We start from the raw sequence: 18,580 nt of genomic DNA, 5'->3' as shown, positions 1-18,580 counted from the left end.
GCCTCCCAATGGTGAAGTACTCTGCCTGTTCCCGCAGCTGCGGATACAAGCCATCAGGGAAGGCTACCTGCGCAGCAAAGCTACACGCACAAGGCACTTAGCTCATAATAAGTCAGTAATGTCACCTGAAGAAGGAATGAGCAAAGCCGGGAATACTCCCGCCCAAATGAGCCAGTCCGTACGATACGGGAAGATCTTTTGTACTGTACCTGACGAGGTATGGACAAAAGATCTGACCAAAGATACGACAGCTCACTGACAACAGTATGACGAGCAGCACGCTCTTGTATTGTATCACTATTAGCCGCTGCCTACTCACCAACCTGTCGGAGGACGTGCATAGCCTGCAGTTGGTGGAACATGAATAGTACACAGCCGCCCTGGTCACTATCAGCCGCTGCCTACCCACCAACTACCAGCATGGCATGTGCGTAGCCCACAGTTGGCAGAACAGGAACACTATTCAGCCGGCTGTACCTTCTTGGAAACCTACCTTCGGCTATAAATACTCCAACACCTTGGAATGGTATTATCATCTCATCTGATCTTATATCTTATACCTGATATCTGCTCTAGTCATTCTCTTAATATACACTTATATTCAAGAGCAATCTAGTCTGATTCTCACGCCGGAGGGTGGTCACAAGGAGGTACCCCCCCTTCTCAGTGACGAGCTCACGGTGTCTGTTTTGCAGGTTATCAGAAGAACCATCTTTGCCGGATCTAACCCCTCGTGGGAAACATCTATTTAACCCCCAGATTACCCGTAATCTACCCGGGGTCGATTAGTGTTTCTTCATTGGCGCCATCCGTGCATAAAAGCTAGAACTTAATCCTTTTCAGTTTTCTCAAAACTTCTGGAAAGATGGTTAAAGAAACTCCGGTAACCACAACCCCAGCTACTGGGGAGAATACCGGCGACTACACAGTTTTTACGAACACTACCCCGGTTACCCAAGCTGGGGCAAGTGTAGTAAATAATCGCTCACTGGGATTCACCGATACCCAGTTAGAGAGACAACGAACGAGGCTACCCCGCCAAACACTCGATGAAGTTAAAGCGTGGGCGGAAGCACGTCAAAAAGAATTCCAAGCTGAGTTGGATGAACGCTTACGTTCACTCCAACAGGCTGATGGATTCGTAGAGCACTTGGACGATGATTCGGAGGAATCCGATAGTGACGCAAACCCTCGTCATAGGGCGAAAGGGAAGCGTAAGGAAACGGACTCCCAACCGAGAAGGCATTTTGGAGAAACCTTCAAACCAAAAAACGCGGGTGGAAACCCACGTGACTTCTCAAAAGCATTTAGACCAACTGCGGCAAATACGGGAACGTCCAAATTTGCAAGGGACATTGCGGAAGCAATCGCCCCGAAAAGTGCCAAACAGATGTCCAACATCGGCACTTACGATGGTATATCTGATCCAGACGATCATTTGAACAGATTCATAGCGGGGGCAACCGTCAGTAATTGGACGGAACCTACGTGGTGTTACATGTTCCAAATGACGCTTGTTGGGCCAGCTAGAGCGTGGTTCGATCGTCTACCGGTCAACCACATCTACGATTGGGCAGACTTCCATCAGAAGTTTAGCCAACACTTCAGCCAACAAAGAAAGTATACCGAAGAGCAATGGACAATCCTCAATTGCATTTGAGAGGAAGATGAATCTTTGCCAGACTTCATCACTCGCTTCAACTCAAAGAAGCTAAGTCTGGGTAATATTAGCGAAGATCTTGTTCGCGTTGCTTTCATCCAGGGCGCGAAAGACCCAGAGCTCATCCGCACCTTAACGGGTAGAGATGGCATGCCATCCACATGGGATGCCATCATGACAGCAGCTAAACGCTTTGCGGAAACGGAGAAGCAACTGGGTAGAGATCTCCCCCAGAGCACAAACCTCTACACCCAGAAAACAAGAGAAGACAACGTCCTTACCGCCCGACTAAACAAAAAGCGGAAGCTAGGCATTTGGCAGTCAAGGGTAAACTTTGACACCTCATCCGGCTTGCAACATCGGTTAGGCTGAGGGGATAACGTACAGTCGAACCAGAACTCCAGATGGACGCCACTCACTAAAAGCGTCACCGAGATATTCGCCACTGAGAAGCTCCCATGGCCAAAGGCTCCAATAATCCGACATCGTCACAATGCTGATCGGAGCAAATATTGTGACTTTCACATGACAAAGGCCACAACACTGAAGAATGCACAGACGTGAAGGACATCGTCGAAGCATTTGTCAGAGATGGGACGCTCGCGCACCTCGTGGCGTAACGAACGCTGAGCAGGCTGATGCGTGTAGAACCCCAGTTGGGGAAAACACGAATAAAATTGCAGCTTCAATGTTGGAGACTACATACTGCGTAAACAACGAGATCCCGAACCAGGTGCATATCGGCTCGATGGCACTCCCATCCCAACAACATGGAAGGGAGCTCAATTACACAGTTTGCATGTAGATCAATTCCAAACTTGTAAAGAAAAGGCCCAGAGCCACTTCTAATGGAAATGATTCTCCTTAGAACATTGATGCTGATGATCTTACATTTATACTTATGAACATTCCACACTGATATGCCGGTCTTCACCGCATACATAAGTGGGGAAGTCGTTGCTTGTGGAAGGCGGCAAAACCCGCATAAACACAAAAAACGGCAAACCTTCACGCAGGTCAGTCATAGGTAAAGTTTGGTCATCCCATTAAATGAAAGTGCCGGTCCTAACCGCACAAATCATGATAGAGGAAACCGAACTAACCTATTGACAACCGCGCGTCGAACGGTTAACTTATTCTAAACACTTAGAAAATTTCTAACGAAAAGATGAGGAAAACCTCCACGCAGGTCAGATATAAGTAAAGTTTAACCATCCTACTAAGTGCAAGTGACGGTCTTACCCGCACAATCACGAAGGAGGAAGCAAAACTTCAACCTATTATCTACCACGTTCAAAGGTTAACTTATTCTAAACACTTGGAAAGTTGCTAATTTAAACTAAAGTATGCATGAGCAAGTCATATAACGTTTATAAAGCAAGTCATCCAGTGAAAGTAGCGGTCTTACACGCACAAAGATTTATATTTCATAATAATTCATTACAAGAATGGCCAGGTAACTACCCGCCTACAAGAATATAAATCTATACAATGTAAACCTATCCTAACAGTGGGAAGGGATCTTAAGGTTCAAGCTTCAGGACCACTCCCCCCAAACCCACTTGTACCCGCACCATCAGTTGTCTGTGGCAGTTCAAGGAAGGTCTTTAGAATGGCTAGCCCATCATCAGCAACAGCTACTTCGTTCACCTTCTCCACCACCGGATGCGGGAAGGCGGCATACTGGTTCACTGCTTGGTCATATACAGCTTCAGTATCCACATCGTATAAAGGGAAGTTGGAAGGCGGGATGCCTTTCTCAACGAACCCTAGACCAAGCAGGAAGCCGGCCTTTTCCCCATCCTCATGAGAAGCGTTGAGGGCTGTGCTCATGGCATCGTCGTATGATGTGTCCGTGAAGACTCGATGCACAACCTACAAGAAAAAAATACAAGTATCAAAACCTTTTCTATTTACAAAGAAAAGCGTAAAGATATTATGAAATTACGCATACCTGAGACAACGCTTCTCGAAGAAGCCATTCCTTGGCAACCAGAGCCTCCTGGAGGGCGGCTTGAGCTTGGTTACGGGCGCGTTCGGCTTCACTTTTGTTAAGGTTGGCGAGCAACACTTCCTTAGCAGCAGCCTCTTCAACGCCCTTTAGCTTCCGCTCAGTGTGGTCAAGCACGCCCCTCTGGTCCAAGATCTCTTGGAGCTTCTTGGCGTCTTCCATAGCCAAGGCATCATGAGCCTGCTGGAGCTTCTCTAGTTTGGCTTTAAGCTCCTCGTTCTCAATGCGTAGAGGCTCAGCAACAGCTTCAGCCTTGGTGGCCCTCTCAGTTGCGTTCCGTGCAGTTTTCTTAGCCAGCCGAAGCTGTTCGTTAACAGCTTGGGCAGCCTTGGAACGGGCCTCGAGACGGGCCTGAACTTCAACTTCAAGGCCCTGGAAGGCCTTCTCCTTTTCCGCAGCCACTGCGGTAAGCCTCTTGTTCTCCTCCCGGACAGCCCACGCCTGAGCTACTTCTTGGATACGAGCTGCTTTTAACTTGTCGTTTTCACGACAAAGCAGCTCGACGCGCGGCTGCATCCGGGCCAGGAGAATCCGAAGCTCATTGGTTAGCCTACCCTCCTGGTAGCTAGCCATTGCTTCCCCCAACGCACCACTGGGAGCTGCGTGACGAGCCCACTCCACGCACTCCACAGGTGTGCGAAGGGTTGTTCCTCGGCGGATGTTCCATCGTGGAACATACACTTCATTGGAATCCGACACTGCAAAAGCAAAAAGCAGTTAGGAAAAGATGATAAATATATATATATATATATATATATATATATATATATAATAAAGGCCAAAATAACCCTACGCACCTGTAGGGTCGACGACAGGCCTGTAGCCGCCAAACCCATCACCCGAACCTAACGGATATCCGTCCAAGAGGTCAGGCAGATGGGAAGGAGGCAGAGATTGGCTTGACGCCCCAACCCCGGACATACCTGAAGGACCGGCCGTAGTCGCCGGCGCCGGAGGAGGCATAGCGGAGGCCGCCGCGGTAGAAACCAGCGGAGGTGAACTCACCAGAGGTGAACTCACAACCGCGGCCGTGGCTGCGGAAGAATCCACAGAAACACTTACCGCCGGCTCAGTGAATGAATCAGTAAATATGGCACTGACAGCCGGCGGGGGACGTCGTCACAGTTGGAACAGTTGGCTCAACCGGGTGAGCAACTGAACCAACTGAAGTAGGCGCGGTCGCCTGGGTCATCGCCTCAGGTAGGTTGACCAAACCTACCTTCATGGGTCCAGAACTGCTACCTCCCGCTCCACCCTGGAATGCGGTAGCATCCACGCCTGCACAAAGAAGATATATAAGTATAATGGCGGAAAGATATGAAGTTAAAAGTAAAGGAAGTTTGTACTTATAGGTTTTCTTGAGCCTAAAGGTGCGAACAGGCGGGGACGAACCCGATGGAGCAGGCCTCTTCAAGCCGCTCACCGTCGTCGTCCTGGGCTGCTCGGAGGTGACAGTCGTCGCAGCTTCCGGAGCAGTGGTCTTATCACCACCAGGGTTCCCCGCCACCTCCTCGCTTTCGGTCTCTGAATCAGACCGATTCACCGGATCGGCAGTGGAGGCAACCTTCGCCTTCCCCTTCCCGCCGGCAGCCTTCTTTTTCCGCACCAACGGAGGACCATCTGCGGATTCCTCATCAGAAGACAAGATTAGAGGAATTCCAGCAGAGGTTTCAGCATTGAGAGGTCGAGGGTTGAATAACTCCTTACCTGGCCGCCTGGCGCTCAGGATCTCGTGGCCTGGCGGGTAGGCCTCCACGAACTGATCCGCCGTCTGTTCAAGGATGGGCAATTCGTTCTCATCTAGAGCACGAGTACCCATCCGAGCGGGACCATCACTCTCCCGCGGCTGCAGGAGAGACTGCAAGTCGTTTCCCTCTGAAATAAAAAAAAAGAGAAACAGTTAGAAGAAAAACCTATATCAACAAAGAAGACAGAGCATACCGTAAGGGACAGAGTTCAAACCGTATTCGAGGACGATGGGAACCTGTGACGCCTCCTTCCACACCCGGCTCATCCCGAGCATCACCATCCCAGACTCCGCAAAGCGGTACACCGGAGTCTGGACCCGGGAGATCTTGGCGAACCACTCCGCCTCCTGGTAGTTGAGGGCGTGAAGGGCGGGGAGTGCTCTCCCATTCTTAAACGTCATCGCAAGAGGGACGACGCGAGCGGAGATATAAAAAAACTCCCGCTTCCACGACCGAAGACTGCGCTCGGTAGCGCAGATCTTCAACCCATTGATCCGATTGACCAAAGTGTACCACCCCTGGATACACCTCCAAGAGTAGAAGGTCATCAACCGATCTACGTGGGGTTCCACGCCCAGAATGAGGCACACCCACTCAAAGTGGCGGATCTTGGCGATCGCCATCGGGTGTACCTCCGTCAAATGCACACCGTGCCTCTCCAAGACACGGTATACAAACTTCGTCAATGGGAACCTGAGATTCCCATAAACGAAGAATGCAGCATACACCCCTATTTTGCCCTTAGGGACATCGTACACCGTCTGGTGTGGCTCCGGAAACTCAGGCTCGAACGACTCGAGCATGAACTTCCGGACGATGTACTGAAAAAGCTCGGTAGGAAGAGCACACTGGCACTCGCCAGCAGTGCTCTTGTCGTCCTTTTCGGACGTCGACGACGGATTCTCGACGAACACGTCAAACTCCTTAGCAAAAGAAGACATTCTGGAAGGATGAAAGGCAACGACTTCAGAGAATAATTCGCCGGAAATCGCTTAGCATGAACTTCCGGACGACTCAGGCTCGAACGACTCGAGCATGAACTTCCGGACGATGTACTGAAAAAGCTCGGTAGGAAGAGCACACTGGCACTCGCCAGCAGTGCTCTTGTCGTCCTTTTCGGACGTCGACGACGGATTCTCGACGAACACGTCAAACTCCTTAGCAAAAGAAGACATTCTGGAAGGATGAAAGGCAACGACTTCAGAGAATAATTCGCCGGAAATCGCTTAGAAGGAGAAGATAGAAGTGAAAGTGTGGGTTACAAAGGACCCTCTCCCCCTTTATGTACTCATCGCAATAAATGCGATGAATTTAATGCGGAAGAGAGAGAAATCGCAGGTGCAATGAAACTATGACACGTGGCAAAGAGCAAGCTGGCAACAGCTGTTGAAAGGACGCGTGCCATTAATTTCGCGGCCACGCGCCCGAAAAATCGCGCCCACGCGCCTGGAAAAGCGCCTGGAATGACCATACACTGTCACGTCGCCATAACTTTCTGCACGTCCTGACACTGTCAGAAGAAACCGTCGGACGACGTTTCAACAGTTTGGACTGTTCTTATCCTTTCACCAACTCTTCAAATTTCAAAAAGATTCAAAAGTAAGCGGGAAAATACCCCTTACCTTGGCAACCAAGAAACTATAAGACAGGTGCGAGTACAGTGTTAAGGCAAAACCCTTCACATACTTAGCACCTGCAGGGAATTGAAGCCAAGAATACCTCGGCAACCAAGTAACCATAAGACGGGTGCGAGTACAGTGTCAAGGCAAAACCCTTCACATACTTAGCACCTGCAGGGAATTGAAGCCAGGAATACCTTGGAAGTAAAGTAACTATAAGACGAGTGCGGGTACAGTGTCAAGGCGAAACCCTTCACATACCTAGCACTCCGCAAGGAATTGAAACCAAGAAGGATCTTCTGGGCAGTGCTTGCGGAAACGGGAATAACATCCCCGCATAGCGGGAACGTCGAGAACTAGATTGTTTGAACCTCCAAGATGGAATTGGTTGTTTAAACATAATTGATCACTATGTTCAAAACTACCAAAAACTCATGGAGAATCTACACAAGTGGAACTCAACGCTCCTGACTTGCGAGGAGGTTACAGACCTACCCGCATCACACCCAAAGATCAAGCAGAAAAGTCGGGAATTTCTGCACGTGACATTAGGACTTCCGCGGGAAGAATCCCCATGGAAAACCTTAAAACTAAAACCTTTTCAAAACCCTTTGTTTAAGTCCAAAAGTTCACCTCACTTATTAACAATTCATGAGCAGAACATTGGACTGGGGGGACTTGAAGAGGTAGGTCCCAGCAGAGCCCAGTTGGACCCGCAAGACTCACCTTGAAAAGGGACGTCTACGCAGTTGAACCCGCAAGACTCCTTAACGGACGTCTGCGCGGTTGAACCCGCAAGACTTAAACTTAAAAGGGACGTCTGCGCAGAGACCAACTGGATCCGCAGGACCCACCATGCTCAGAGACGTGACGTCCTTACGCGCAGTACGCAAGCTGTTCCCGCAGGAAAAGCCTCCCAATGGTGAAGTACTCTGCCTGTTCCCGCAGCTGCGGATACAAGCCATCAGGGAAGGCTACCTGCGCAGCAAAGCTACACGCACAAGGCACTTAGCTCATAATAATTCAGTAATGTCACCTGAAGAAGGAATGAGCAAAGCCGGGAATACTCCCGCCCAAATGAGCCAGTCCGTACGATACGGGAAGATCTTTTGTACTGTACATGACGAGGTATGGACAAAAGATCTGACCAAAGATACGACAGCTCACTGACAACAGTATGACGAGCAGCACGCTCTTGTACTGTATGTCACTATTAGCCGCTGCCTACTCACCAACCTGTCGGAGGACGTGCATAGCCTGCAGTTGGTGGAACAGGAATAGTACACAGCCGCCCTGGTCACTATCAGCCGCTGCCTACCCACCAACTACCAGCATGGCATGTGCGTAGCCCACAGTTGGCAGAACAGGAACACTATTCAGCCGGCTGTACCTTCTTGGAAACCTACCTTCGGCTATAAATACTCCAACACCTTGGAATGGCATTATCATCTCATCTGATCTTATATCTTATACCTGATATCTGCTCTAGTCATTCTCTTAATATACACTTATATTCAAGAGCAATCTAGTCTGATTCTCACGCCGGAGGGTGGTCACAAGGAGGTACCCCCCCTTCTCAGTGACGAGCTCACGGTGTCTGTTTTGCAGATTATCAGAAGAACCATCTTTGCCGGATCTAACCCCTCGTGGGAAACATCTATTTAACCCCCAGATTACCCGTAATCTACCCGGGGTCGATTAGTGTTTCTTCAGCATCATTCTAGATTTCTAGTACAAAATTATAATTTTTTTAATCGGTACCATCACCAAGTCTGTAGTTACCATTCCTTCATTAGCCTATGTGAAAGAACTATATATATATATATATCCAATTCACAAACAAAATCACTATATTTCTTTACTTACACATCCCATAATCATTGCAATGAAACTATTCCTTCAAAATATGAGTCAAAAATTGAAATAAATAAATTAGAATAGTGTTCATATGAAGCAATAATTCATATTGCTAAAAAGAAGTGATATGTAGTAGTTTACATCGATCATCATAATAGAAGTCAAACTCCCCATAAATATTACCCCCGAATATATGTTTTGATTAGATTTCAATCAAATTTAGATGTGAAGACAGTGTGGTCGGATTTCAATAGTCGGACCCAACCTGCAATGTCGATACTTATTTAAACGGTAAAGATACAGATTATAAGCTAATAATAAAAATCAAAGCGTAAGAATAACAAACTCATACATGTGCAAGCACAGGCACTAGCAAACTGCTTCGATCGCAGAGGTGTGATATCTCGAAAGGAAACTCAACACTAGTCGGCGATAGGCGAACGATGGCAAGTAGTAGAACGATTTCCGGCGAATGATTTGGAGAGGAGACCAGAGGGGGAACCTTGCACCAAGCTCTAACATGTTGCCAAATCACAGCCGGAACTAGACAACGGGTAATAATATGTTCAACCGAATATGTTTAAAAAGACCCTCCATGCAAAAATATTGCATTTGAGGGGAACCCAATTACACTCAATACTTGCTACCCGTTTAAAGCTCTCGTAAGGCATAACTAAAACTTTCCTTACCGAACCAACCGTGAACTCCCACGAACTATTCCCTGACAAACTCCAAGAATATTGACCTCCATTCCACCTACCGAGGAAATAACTTTAAATAAATTCTCCCCTATTACCTTTCTTTAATTTTATTTCGTTTACTAAACTCGAGAACACAGTAACAAATGAATCAATCCCGAGCAACTCACAAACACAATTGCAATACAATTGCAATGTTTCATTTATAAATAAAATCTTTTTACACATTCATTTTCTTTCTATACAAATCAACTTCTATATACACTCGTTTATTACTATACGTTTTGCCAACAAGCGCTAGGGTTTAGTTTACCCAAATTGTTGAATTAGGGCTAAGTTCTGTGATATCTTTTGCAGTAATTGTTAGTATGAATACAAATACAATGATGATGCGGCCAATGATTCCACCGCCGCCGTGGTTTCCACCGGCACCGCCGGTGACTAGTGGTTTCTGGAACGCCGGTAACGTGCAAGGCTCTCTGAAGGAGCTTCGAAACACTCTTAATCTCGCAGAAGCAATGTGAGTATATGATTTGAAATTGAACCTATTTATTTTGACCTAATTTTAAGTCAGTTTTATACCTGTAAACAAACCGAACGAACACGAACTAGGACGTGTATGTTCGTGCTCGTTCGTTTGACTTTAAACGAACACGAAAACTTAAGTTAGTTGAACAAATATGTGTGTGTGTTCTGTTTATGTTCGTTTGTTTAAAATCTAAACGAACAGATGACTTACAAAAACAAACATAATTGAACAAAGATAAACGAGCATATATGAACAAACATAAATGAACACAAACAAAACATAACTAAGCGAGCATGAACGAGCATATATGAACAAGTATAAATGAACACAAACAAAACATAAATAAAAGAACATAAATGAACTAACCGTAGTCACATAACGGCATAATGCAATTCGCTATTGGTGGCGTATTCGGTTAGGGGGTAGGTTCACATTGGTACGAACCGGTACGGTGTATCATAGAGGTCGGTTCGATGTTTCCACTTCAAAACAGAAGTTACCAAATTTCATAATTCAAATTACCCGAACATAAAATACAAATGGCAAAAATATAAATTGATTTTATTTCTGTAAACTGATAGAGATGAATTTATGTTTTATAATATAAATTGCTCTAAACTATAAACTGATTTATTGCGGTAACTTGGTTGGTCATATTTGGAAACCAGTGGAAGGTCGGCTGTAAATTGATCGTCTGTTGAATACCTAAGAATCGTTTACGATTGGAAATGAGGAGTTGCCTTATTTGCCGAATGCTGACCAAATTGATTGGATTGATTAAGTTGAAATCCGATGGCTAAAAAAACGATTCTGTACAATCGATTTCAATTTCACTCAGAAACGACGAATCAGTTAATTGGATTCCTATTCAATAGCGATTAGAAACGCCGCACCAGTCAACTCAAAATGGCGATTGGGAACAAAACGATCCAATACGAAATACACGGCTTTTTTAGCGAATTATGTGACCATGGAACAAACATAAACGAACGTTCACGAACATAAATGAATGAATGAAACATGTGCTTATGTTTGTTTGTTTAATAAATAATAAAATGAACACAAATTTTATGTTCATGTTCGTTCGTTTATTAAATAAACGAACATAAATGAACTTCCCGCCGAGCAGTTCATCGAACGTTTGGTTCGTATATAGGCCTAGCTAAAGGTTCTTAAGCTATTATTAGGAGGCCTTTTGAAAGCATGAATTTTTGGTCTAGAAGTGAAATTGAACTCCATTGTAGTAAACAGATACCAACTATTTGTCCCTAATATTAAATTATCAATTTCATGTCTAGCCAACGGTTCTTAAGCTATCACCAGGGTATCGTGTCAAGCACATTAGCTCAAGTATGACACGCGTACGCTACTCGATTAACCCGGTATTTTATTGTGGTTTCTAGCATCTTTGTACTCTAATATGCACAAATTTACAACCAAAGATACAAATGTATACAAAACAATTACGATTAAACTGTCAATCATAATTCAAATTTCACTTTTATCTTCTAAATCTTTGCATAGAATGCCCAATCAGTTTAAGCTATGACATAAAACACATTTGTTGTCAATTTATAATATACAGCCAACCCATGGGTTGACCCGAAACTGACCCGAAGCAGTTTAGAGTGAACTTAAAAATGTGAGTCTCGTGTTAAAAATTCACACCCCTATTATAGTTGAGTTTTCCGAACCGTTCGTTTTGCAACCTAACATTTTGAATCATAGTTTGATGTTTACGTATCATTAGGGATGTAATATGGATTATTGGTAACAATGAAGTTAAACAAAAGTAATCAAACTGAGATGCTTGTGAATTTGTGATAGCTTGATTAAGATAGGATTATTTTGAATATAGAAATTACCTTATGTGATTGCAGTTGGTGTGATAGATCTCTAATATTTTGGGTTTCTTGCAGGGAGAAAGAGTTGGAGATGCTTATCGCAATGAAAGGCACCGAGCAGCATTCTGAAGGAACAGATGACAGAGCAAATGAAGCTGCTGTTGAAATGTTTTTTAAGTTTCTAGAGAAGAACAAGATATCACTGGATACACAACAACAAATCACACAGGAAGCAGCTAATGGTCTAATAATGAAGCTTAGAAATGAACTTGAACCATTTAGGGTTATAACTGATGATAAAACACCATGGGAGGAGAAATCTGCAGCAGTTAGATTGTCAAATAAAATCCAAAAAAACAAAAGAAACAAACTTTGGCGGAAACGAAAGAGACAACGTGTCGGTGAAATGCTTGCAAAGGTGATAACTGAATTTGCACTTTCTTTCCTTTTCTTTCTTTTTCTTTCATCTTTTAGTTGTAGTTTGTGAAACTATGAGTTTCTACAATAGGAACGAGAGCGTTTTGATCAAGTTGACCAAGAAGCCGATGAATGGAGGGCTAGGGAAATTGCGAAGGAAACAGCTAAGCGTAATGTAATACTGACTTTTACATATTCTTAGCTTCCTGTTAATTTTGCCATATCTTTGATTTCATTATCTGCAATTTAATTAGGGCAATTTTTTTTTCAGGTTGAGAAAATGAAGGAAATTGCAAAGCAAAAGGCTAATGAGGAGAGAAAGAGATTAGAATCTGAGGTGATAATCTTGTAATGTACAGTTGTAGTTTATATTGTTTATACGAGGGTGTTAGCAGCCGATGCTTCATTAGTTATATTAAAAACATATGTTTTTTCTAGTTTGTTTAGATGATGATTTTCTCTATTTCAGCTTGAGCTTCTGTTGATTGTGGAGAAATTGCAAGAGTTACTGTCCATCAGGATCCAGAAATTAACAAAACAAGGTTTGTAGTAGATTTTATTAAATAATAATGCTTTCCTATGATCAATGCATCATTCACAAACTCACTAATATATGTTTACAAATAAGATTATCAACATGTGAACATCATAAACGTATCTAATGATCATGCAGGCCATTTTCTCCCGGATGAGGACAACAAATTTATGGAGAGAATTCGTGCTGCTGTTGAGGAAGAGGAGAGGCAAGCAATGGCGGCTGCCGACACAGATGCCGCCAAAGATGCCATTGCAACTGCTGAGGAATCTCGAAACGCAACAGGTGCAGATGCTATAAATCCAGAAGATCAAACTAATGTGGAAGATGGAGATAAAATAAATCAGGAAAAAACAACCGAGACTGAAGCAAAAGGTAGCTCAATGGCAGCCGTTGATATGGAATCCGGGAATCAAAGATCTAAAGTTGCAGCCTCGACAAGAGGATATGATTATTCAGCAAGTTTACCACTTGAATTTTATCACTATTATCATGGAAGCAATACTGATATGGGAACATTAATCGAGGCAAGTTTTATAATTTTTATCGTACATATCACTGTTAATTAAAAATCAAAATTGGGCTGAGTGATCATTATGATTTCTGTTACCTAGCTGAATGCAACTATGGAATTATTTGGAAAAAAAATACACTGATGGTCTCTGGCCAGACAGCGGTTGAAAATTACAACTATATTCTATAGTCCCCCATTGTTCACTCAGTTGTAACACATTTGGTTTTTTACCAACTGACATTTAAATTCTGTTAACCTTTTATGAGATGACTATTGCACCACACTTATTCATAGTAAAAGGAAAAACACCCAAATAACCCAAAAGAGTTTATGGATTTATAAACAAAATGGCTGATTTTAGGCGATATTTTTTCTTACAGGTCAGACGAATGTGGGATGCATATATAAGACCTGGAGGAAGGCAAACACGTTATTTTTAATAATTCACTTTAAATCTGCCAGAAGCATCTTTCTTTGAGCATTAGAAAATTTCTTACATAGATACTGATCATCTCTTTGTAGCTTAAATTATTTGATTTCATTTGGCTTGTTTTGCAGTCGAATACCTTGTCACTGGGTTCAACCACCCCCTCCAGCTGATGAAATATGGGCATCCTATCTCGTGAAACCCCGATGAACTTCATATTACTTGCATTACATTGCTTAAACTTGGTAGCAGCTGCTGTATTGTTGGTATGTTTTTTTAATGCTTTAGCAATTGTCAACACAATGCCTTTGTGCCTATTAATGAACATCTACGTGAGCCATTAGTGTATTTTATGTAGGTATAGTTTGAAGGATATAATCTTGATTTCACATATGAACACGGGTTTAGTATGGACAACCGAGAAGTACAAGGGGTGAACTGAATAAAGTCTTTATAGATAAAGAAGATAAAGGTTAGAGACTAAATTGAATCGTTGATTTATTATTAGGAGATAAATTGTTAAAAGAGTTAGAGATAATGGTTAAGGACTAGGATTGTAGTATAAATAGGGATCTTTGTGATTTTGAAGGGTTTTGGTGGGGTTTTTGTTTTTCGGTTTATGCTAATACTAAAAGAGTCGAATGAGTTGTTCAAATTGCATGTGTTTGTGTTTGGTTAATGGACCTGATATCCAACATAGTTTTACTTGATAGGATACTTGTCTATAGGTGTATATAACTTTTGACAGAAATCCCTATATTCAATTATTCGTCTCTTTAACCTGCCAACCCAAACATGACTTGTTATTCCATTTATCTAAATGAGTCATATGGTTACCGGTTGTAATCAATTTATAAATGGGTTAAACGGGCCATAAATGGTTGACCTTCAAAATATCTTTTGTTGCATTTATATTCTATTTGTCACTAACACGAGTTGACGGGTCAACATGTTTAATTCAATTGAATCAAGCAAGGCCGAGACTAAACACAACCCGCTATGGGTTAAAAACATCAACGCGAACACCTTATTTATTAAACGGGCTGGACACGACAACCCAAATCATGATTATTTTCACGTTAGGCTCGGCTTTTACTACCCCCAGGCACTAGCTGATTCTTCTGTTTTATTGTCATTTAAAAACGAAGTTGATGTTCGACTGATAGTCTGATACTCAAATGCATCTAGAGAATTTTTGGTCATTGTACATTACATGTCAATCCCAAGTTTCACCTCTATTATTTTCCCGTCAAAAACTAATATAATTTATATTCATAATGTGATCATAGTTTTAATAGAGGTAAACCCGACGAATGACAGCTGTTTTCCTTGTTTTTTGTAACATGGCATCCACAAGGGGTTCATTACTACCTCCCAGGGTTTGACACAAACATTACAATTATAAAACTTACTTTGGTGCTACATATTATCACTTTTTACACTGGGTTGATACATTAAGTTTATGATTACATGATATTATTAACATAGATCTTTTTCTTACCCGTATCATAACCAATTGCACGGCTCTGTGTATGTACAGTTTTAATATGGGTTTAATCCCGTTTTGTTTTTTTTTTTGGTTTTGATATCAGATTTGTGCTAGCTTGGAAAAACAGACGAAGCGCGCCGGAGAACTCAAATGACAACAGCCACTTTGTTAATCTCTTATCTCTCTCCCTTTACAAGCAGAAGTTTAGGCATAGAGATGTGTGCTAAAATACTGTTGAATCCACCAGCTCACATCTGTTCATAAGCGGTGACGTCGTGTGGCTGCCAACAGTTTCCAGAAGCTCTGAACCAAAACAGCAGTGTACCGGCCGCTAGTTGAACGGTGAACATTTATTTATTTTTGTTAAATTTTTCATTATGATCTTATTAGCATTTGTACACTGTGTTACAAAGATGGTACCTTTATTTGATGTGGTTAAGAAAAACACTAGGAAAGATAACACCTGCGTGGTCTTTAAAAATTGGCGAATTTGAGTTAAGGAACTGAGATAATGGTATTTGAATCTCCTCGAGAAACTTGCCAAGAGAGACTTTAGATGAGCCGAGTGGTTAATGGGCTACTTGAGATTGGCTAGCTAAAAATTCACATTAAGCTTAAGTTTAGTCGAGTTTGAGGTGGAGAATAATTTGAACTTTATTTATTAAAGAGCTCAAGTTTTATATACCTAGTCTGTTTGAATATAAGAATATGCGTTTAGCATGATAAATTGTAGGCAAGTGAATCAGGAACATAAGAATGAGCATAAGAATGTAACGTGGTTTGTTCTAACTTGTCCTACGTCTACGGCTGCATTAAGGTTCTCTTTTTTATTATTTGGTGCTCAAGGAATAATAAATAAATTAAACAATATATATTATGATTCATAGAGAACTTATAATCATTATTATATATAAAACTTGGTCAAGTTTGTGAGGCTAGTAAAATTTGATACATGAAGCTTGGTCACAAACTCATTTATTAGATGAGCAACAGTTTAAGATTAAGCTCGAGCTTGAGACGGACCCGGCTCATTTACATCCGCGATGTGCCTGAAAAAGAAAAAGATCACCATGAAAAGAACAATTCATGAATAAATCTAATGAAATTAACTAAAATAGAAGCTCCAAAGCAATCTAGATTTACACAATGACAAATAAAACCACCGATCAAAACCTAATAAAATTAACCGTTAATCTAGGATAACAATTAGCAAATTAACAAGATCACCTCAGGTGACGACCATCGGAGGAGTACTGAGAGAACGGGAAAACCTCCGCCGACGGACTTGACGATGGCGTCCGCAGAGGCAAGTTCCGACAAACCGGACAACTCGCATTAAGCTCCAACCAAGCATCAACACAAATCTGATGAAAACAGTGCTTGCAATCCGGCAACATCCTCATCATCTCCGCCTCTCTATACTCGGATAAACAGATCGCACACATCGGATCAATATCTTTGACAATTCCTTTCGAGAATGGAAACTTAGGGTACACATTGATCATCGATTGATCCAGTCTAACGTTATGAGTCTCGTCGACGTTGTTGTTACCTCCGCCAACGATTATTATTCTTGGGTCTCGGTTAATACGCCAGTGATTGAAACATATGCAGGAAGCAAGTAATGATGCGAAAATGACTAAAACGCCGAAGGTCATGGCGATTGCATTGCCAAGACTGAGGTTTGCGATGTAGTCTTGTGAGGCGCTCGACATTGGTGGCGGTGACATGGTGAATGGTGGTCCATCTATAGGTAGAAAGAAGAGGTGGGGGGTTTGGAGGGGGTGGAGGTGGTTGGGGTGATGAGCTGCATCATTAAATGATAGTTAGAGAGGTATTAATGACTAAAAACCGTTACATATTTTGTGTTAAAAAAATATAGAAAACGGGTCGGGTGGGGTTGGATTCAGTAAAGTTTAGTTTACCTTTAACCATAAGATTTGTTATGATTTTCTTAGATTTATGATTTATTTGTAAATATTCTCGTTATACTCCACATTCTACAATGCGCATCAAGTTGATATCTTGTTATATGGTTTATGTGTAAGGAGTTGTTTGGTAATCTAGTGGTGAATCAATAAGAGGTCTGACTGATTAAGAAGTAGCTTCAACATCTGAAAATTAACTATTAAGAGGCTCCATGAGCCATTAAGAGGTATAAACAATCACATTCTACCTTTGACCAATTCAGAGGTAGTCGCTTAATAACATCATTAAGAGATTATCAAATAGCCCCTACGTGTACATATTGCATCTTGTTGATCAACCATTATCCTAGTTGGTGAGTATCAACATAGCATGCAAACAAAACAATAGGAAAGCACCAAAAAGAGGTCTATCGACTATTTTAATGAAAACATACTATGCATTTCACCGTCCAAGGCCTCTTAGTCTAGTGGTGCTAAGGTGTTCGATAAGACTTTGTTTTTTAAGGGTTGACAGTTTTTTGTCCCGTAGACATGTATGCATAATTTAGGAGTAGATTTAGAGAGCGTGTGAGTTGTTGTTATTAAAAAGATGCACTACATTTCTATGTTAATTCACATTTACATATATCTCTTTCTACGTGTGATGCTATTCGAAATTTGCGTATGTACACGTAGATATTAGTTTGAATTATTAAGCCTTATCTAGTTGATTTATGTGATTATCAAAGGGGCATTTACATATATCCCTTCCTAAGTTCTCTGATTACATATTTACTCATCCCTTAAAAATCAATTACATATTTCCCCTCCTAAACCACATATATTACATATCTCCCCATTTCAAAACATCAACTAATGAAATGACTGTTTTACCCTTAATAAACTAATTAAATAACTAATTACATATATCCTATCCTAGAAGCATCAGTTACATATTTCCCCAATTTACACCCAAATCGAGTCAATTTTAAGACGAACATATCGAAGCTAATAAATCCAGTCACTAGATTTTTTTCCCCCTTCGACATCTTTTTAAGTTTTTTAGTTTCGTTTTTAACGAGCACCAAAAAGCAAAAAAACAAGTGCCAAATGCATTCATCTTATCTGCAAACTAAAACAAAATATGGCAGCCTTTATTTGCAATGCTGCAGCTATTACTAGTGAACTATTTGTTTTTATTCTTTTAATACTTTTACCAGCAACACAAATTCATTCATAATAAACAAAGTACAAAGTTGTTTTAGCAAGGAACTGACATACAATCAAACAGAACTACACTTTCATATTTTCGCAATAATCCTCAC

The 18,580-nt window shown here is 42.1% G+C and overlaps 1 protein-coding gene and 1 pseudogene across 1 annotated transcript; one reads left to right on the top strand and one right to left on the bottom strand.

The window, feature by feature from the left end:
* Positions 1-9,832: 9,832 nt before the first annotated feature.
* On the top strand, positions 9,833-14,704 carry LOC143587211 (U11/U12 small nuclear ribonucleoprotein 59 kDa protein-like). Its single transcript, XM_077068563.1, has 8 exons — positions 9,833-10,113; positions 12,042-12,384; positions 12,475-12,558; positions 12,655-12,720; positions 12,853-12,925; positions 13,057-13,445; positions 13,813-13,853; positions 13,991-14,704. Exons 1-8 carry the CDS (start codon positions 9,962-9,964, stop codon positions 14,067-14,069), a joined length of 1,227 nt encoding a protein of 408 aa, XP_076924678.1. The 5' UTR covers positions 9,833-9,961; the 3' UTR covers positions 14,070-14,704.
* A 1,867-nt stretch (positions 14,705-16,571) lies between these two features.
* LOC143587210 (RING-H2 finger protein ATL67 pseudogene) lies at positions 16,572-17,307 on the bottom strand (annotated as a pseudogene).
* Positions 17,308-18,580: the final 1,273 nt, after the last annotated feature.

The sequence above is a fragment of the Bidens hawaiensis genome, unplaced genomic scaffold, assembly GCF_021521415.1.
Source record: "Bidens hawaiensis isolate Kalapana, Puna unplaced genomic scaffold, B.hawaiensis_p1.1 tig00035257_1, whole genome shotgun sequence".
NCBI lineage: Eukaryota > Viridiplantae > Streptophyta > Magnoliopsida > Asterales > Asteraceae > Bidens > Bidens hawaiensis.
This window is presented reverse-complemented; position numbering and strand designations above follow the sequence as displayed.

Bases quoted from the DNA above. Each gene is read 5' to 3' on its own strand.
- LOC143587211 (XM_077068563.1), top strand. From the start codon at position 9,962: ATGAATACAAATACAATGATGATGCGGCCAATGATTCCACCGCCGCCG. The intron at 12,385-12,474 runs GTGATAACTGAA...TTTCTACAATAG, and splicing joins TCGGTGAAATGCTTGCAAAG to GAACGAGAGCGTTTTGATCA. The intron at 13,854-13,990 runs GCAAACACGTTA...CTTGTTTTGCAG, and splicing joins TATATAAGACCTGGAGGAAG to TCGAATACCTTGTCACTGGG.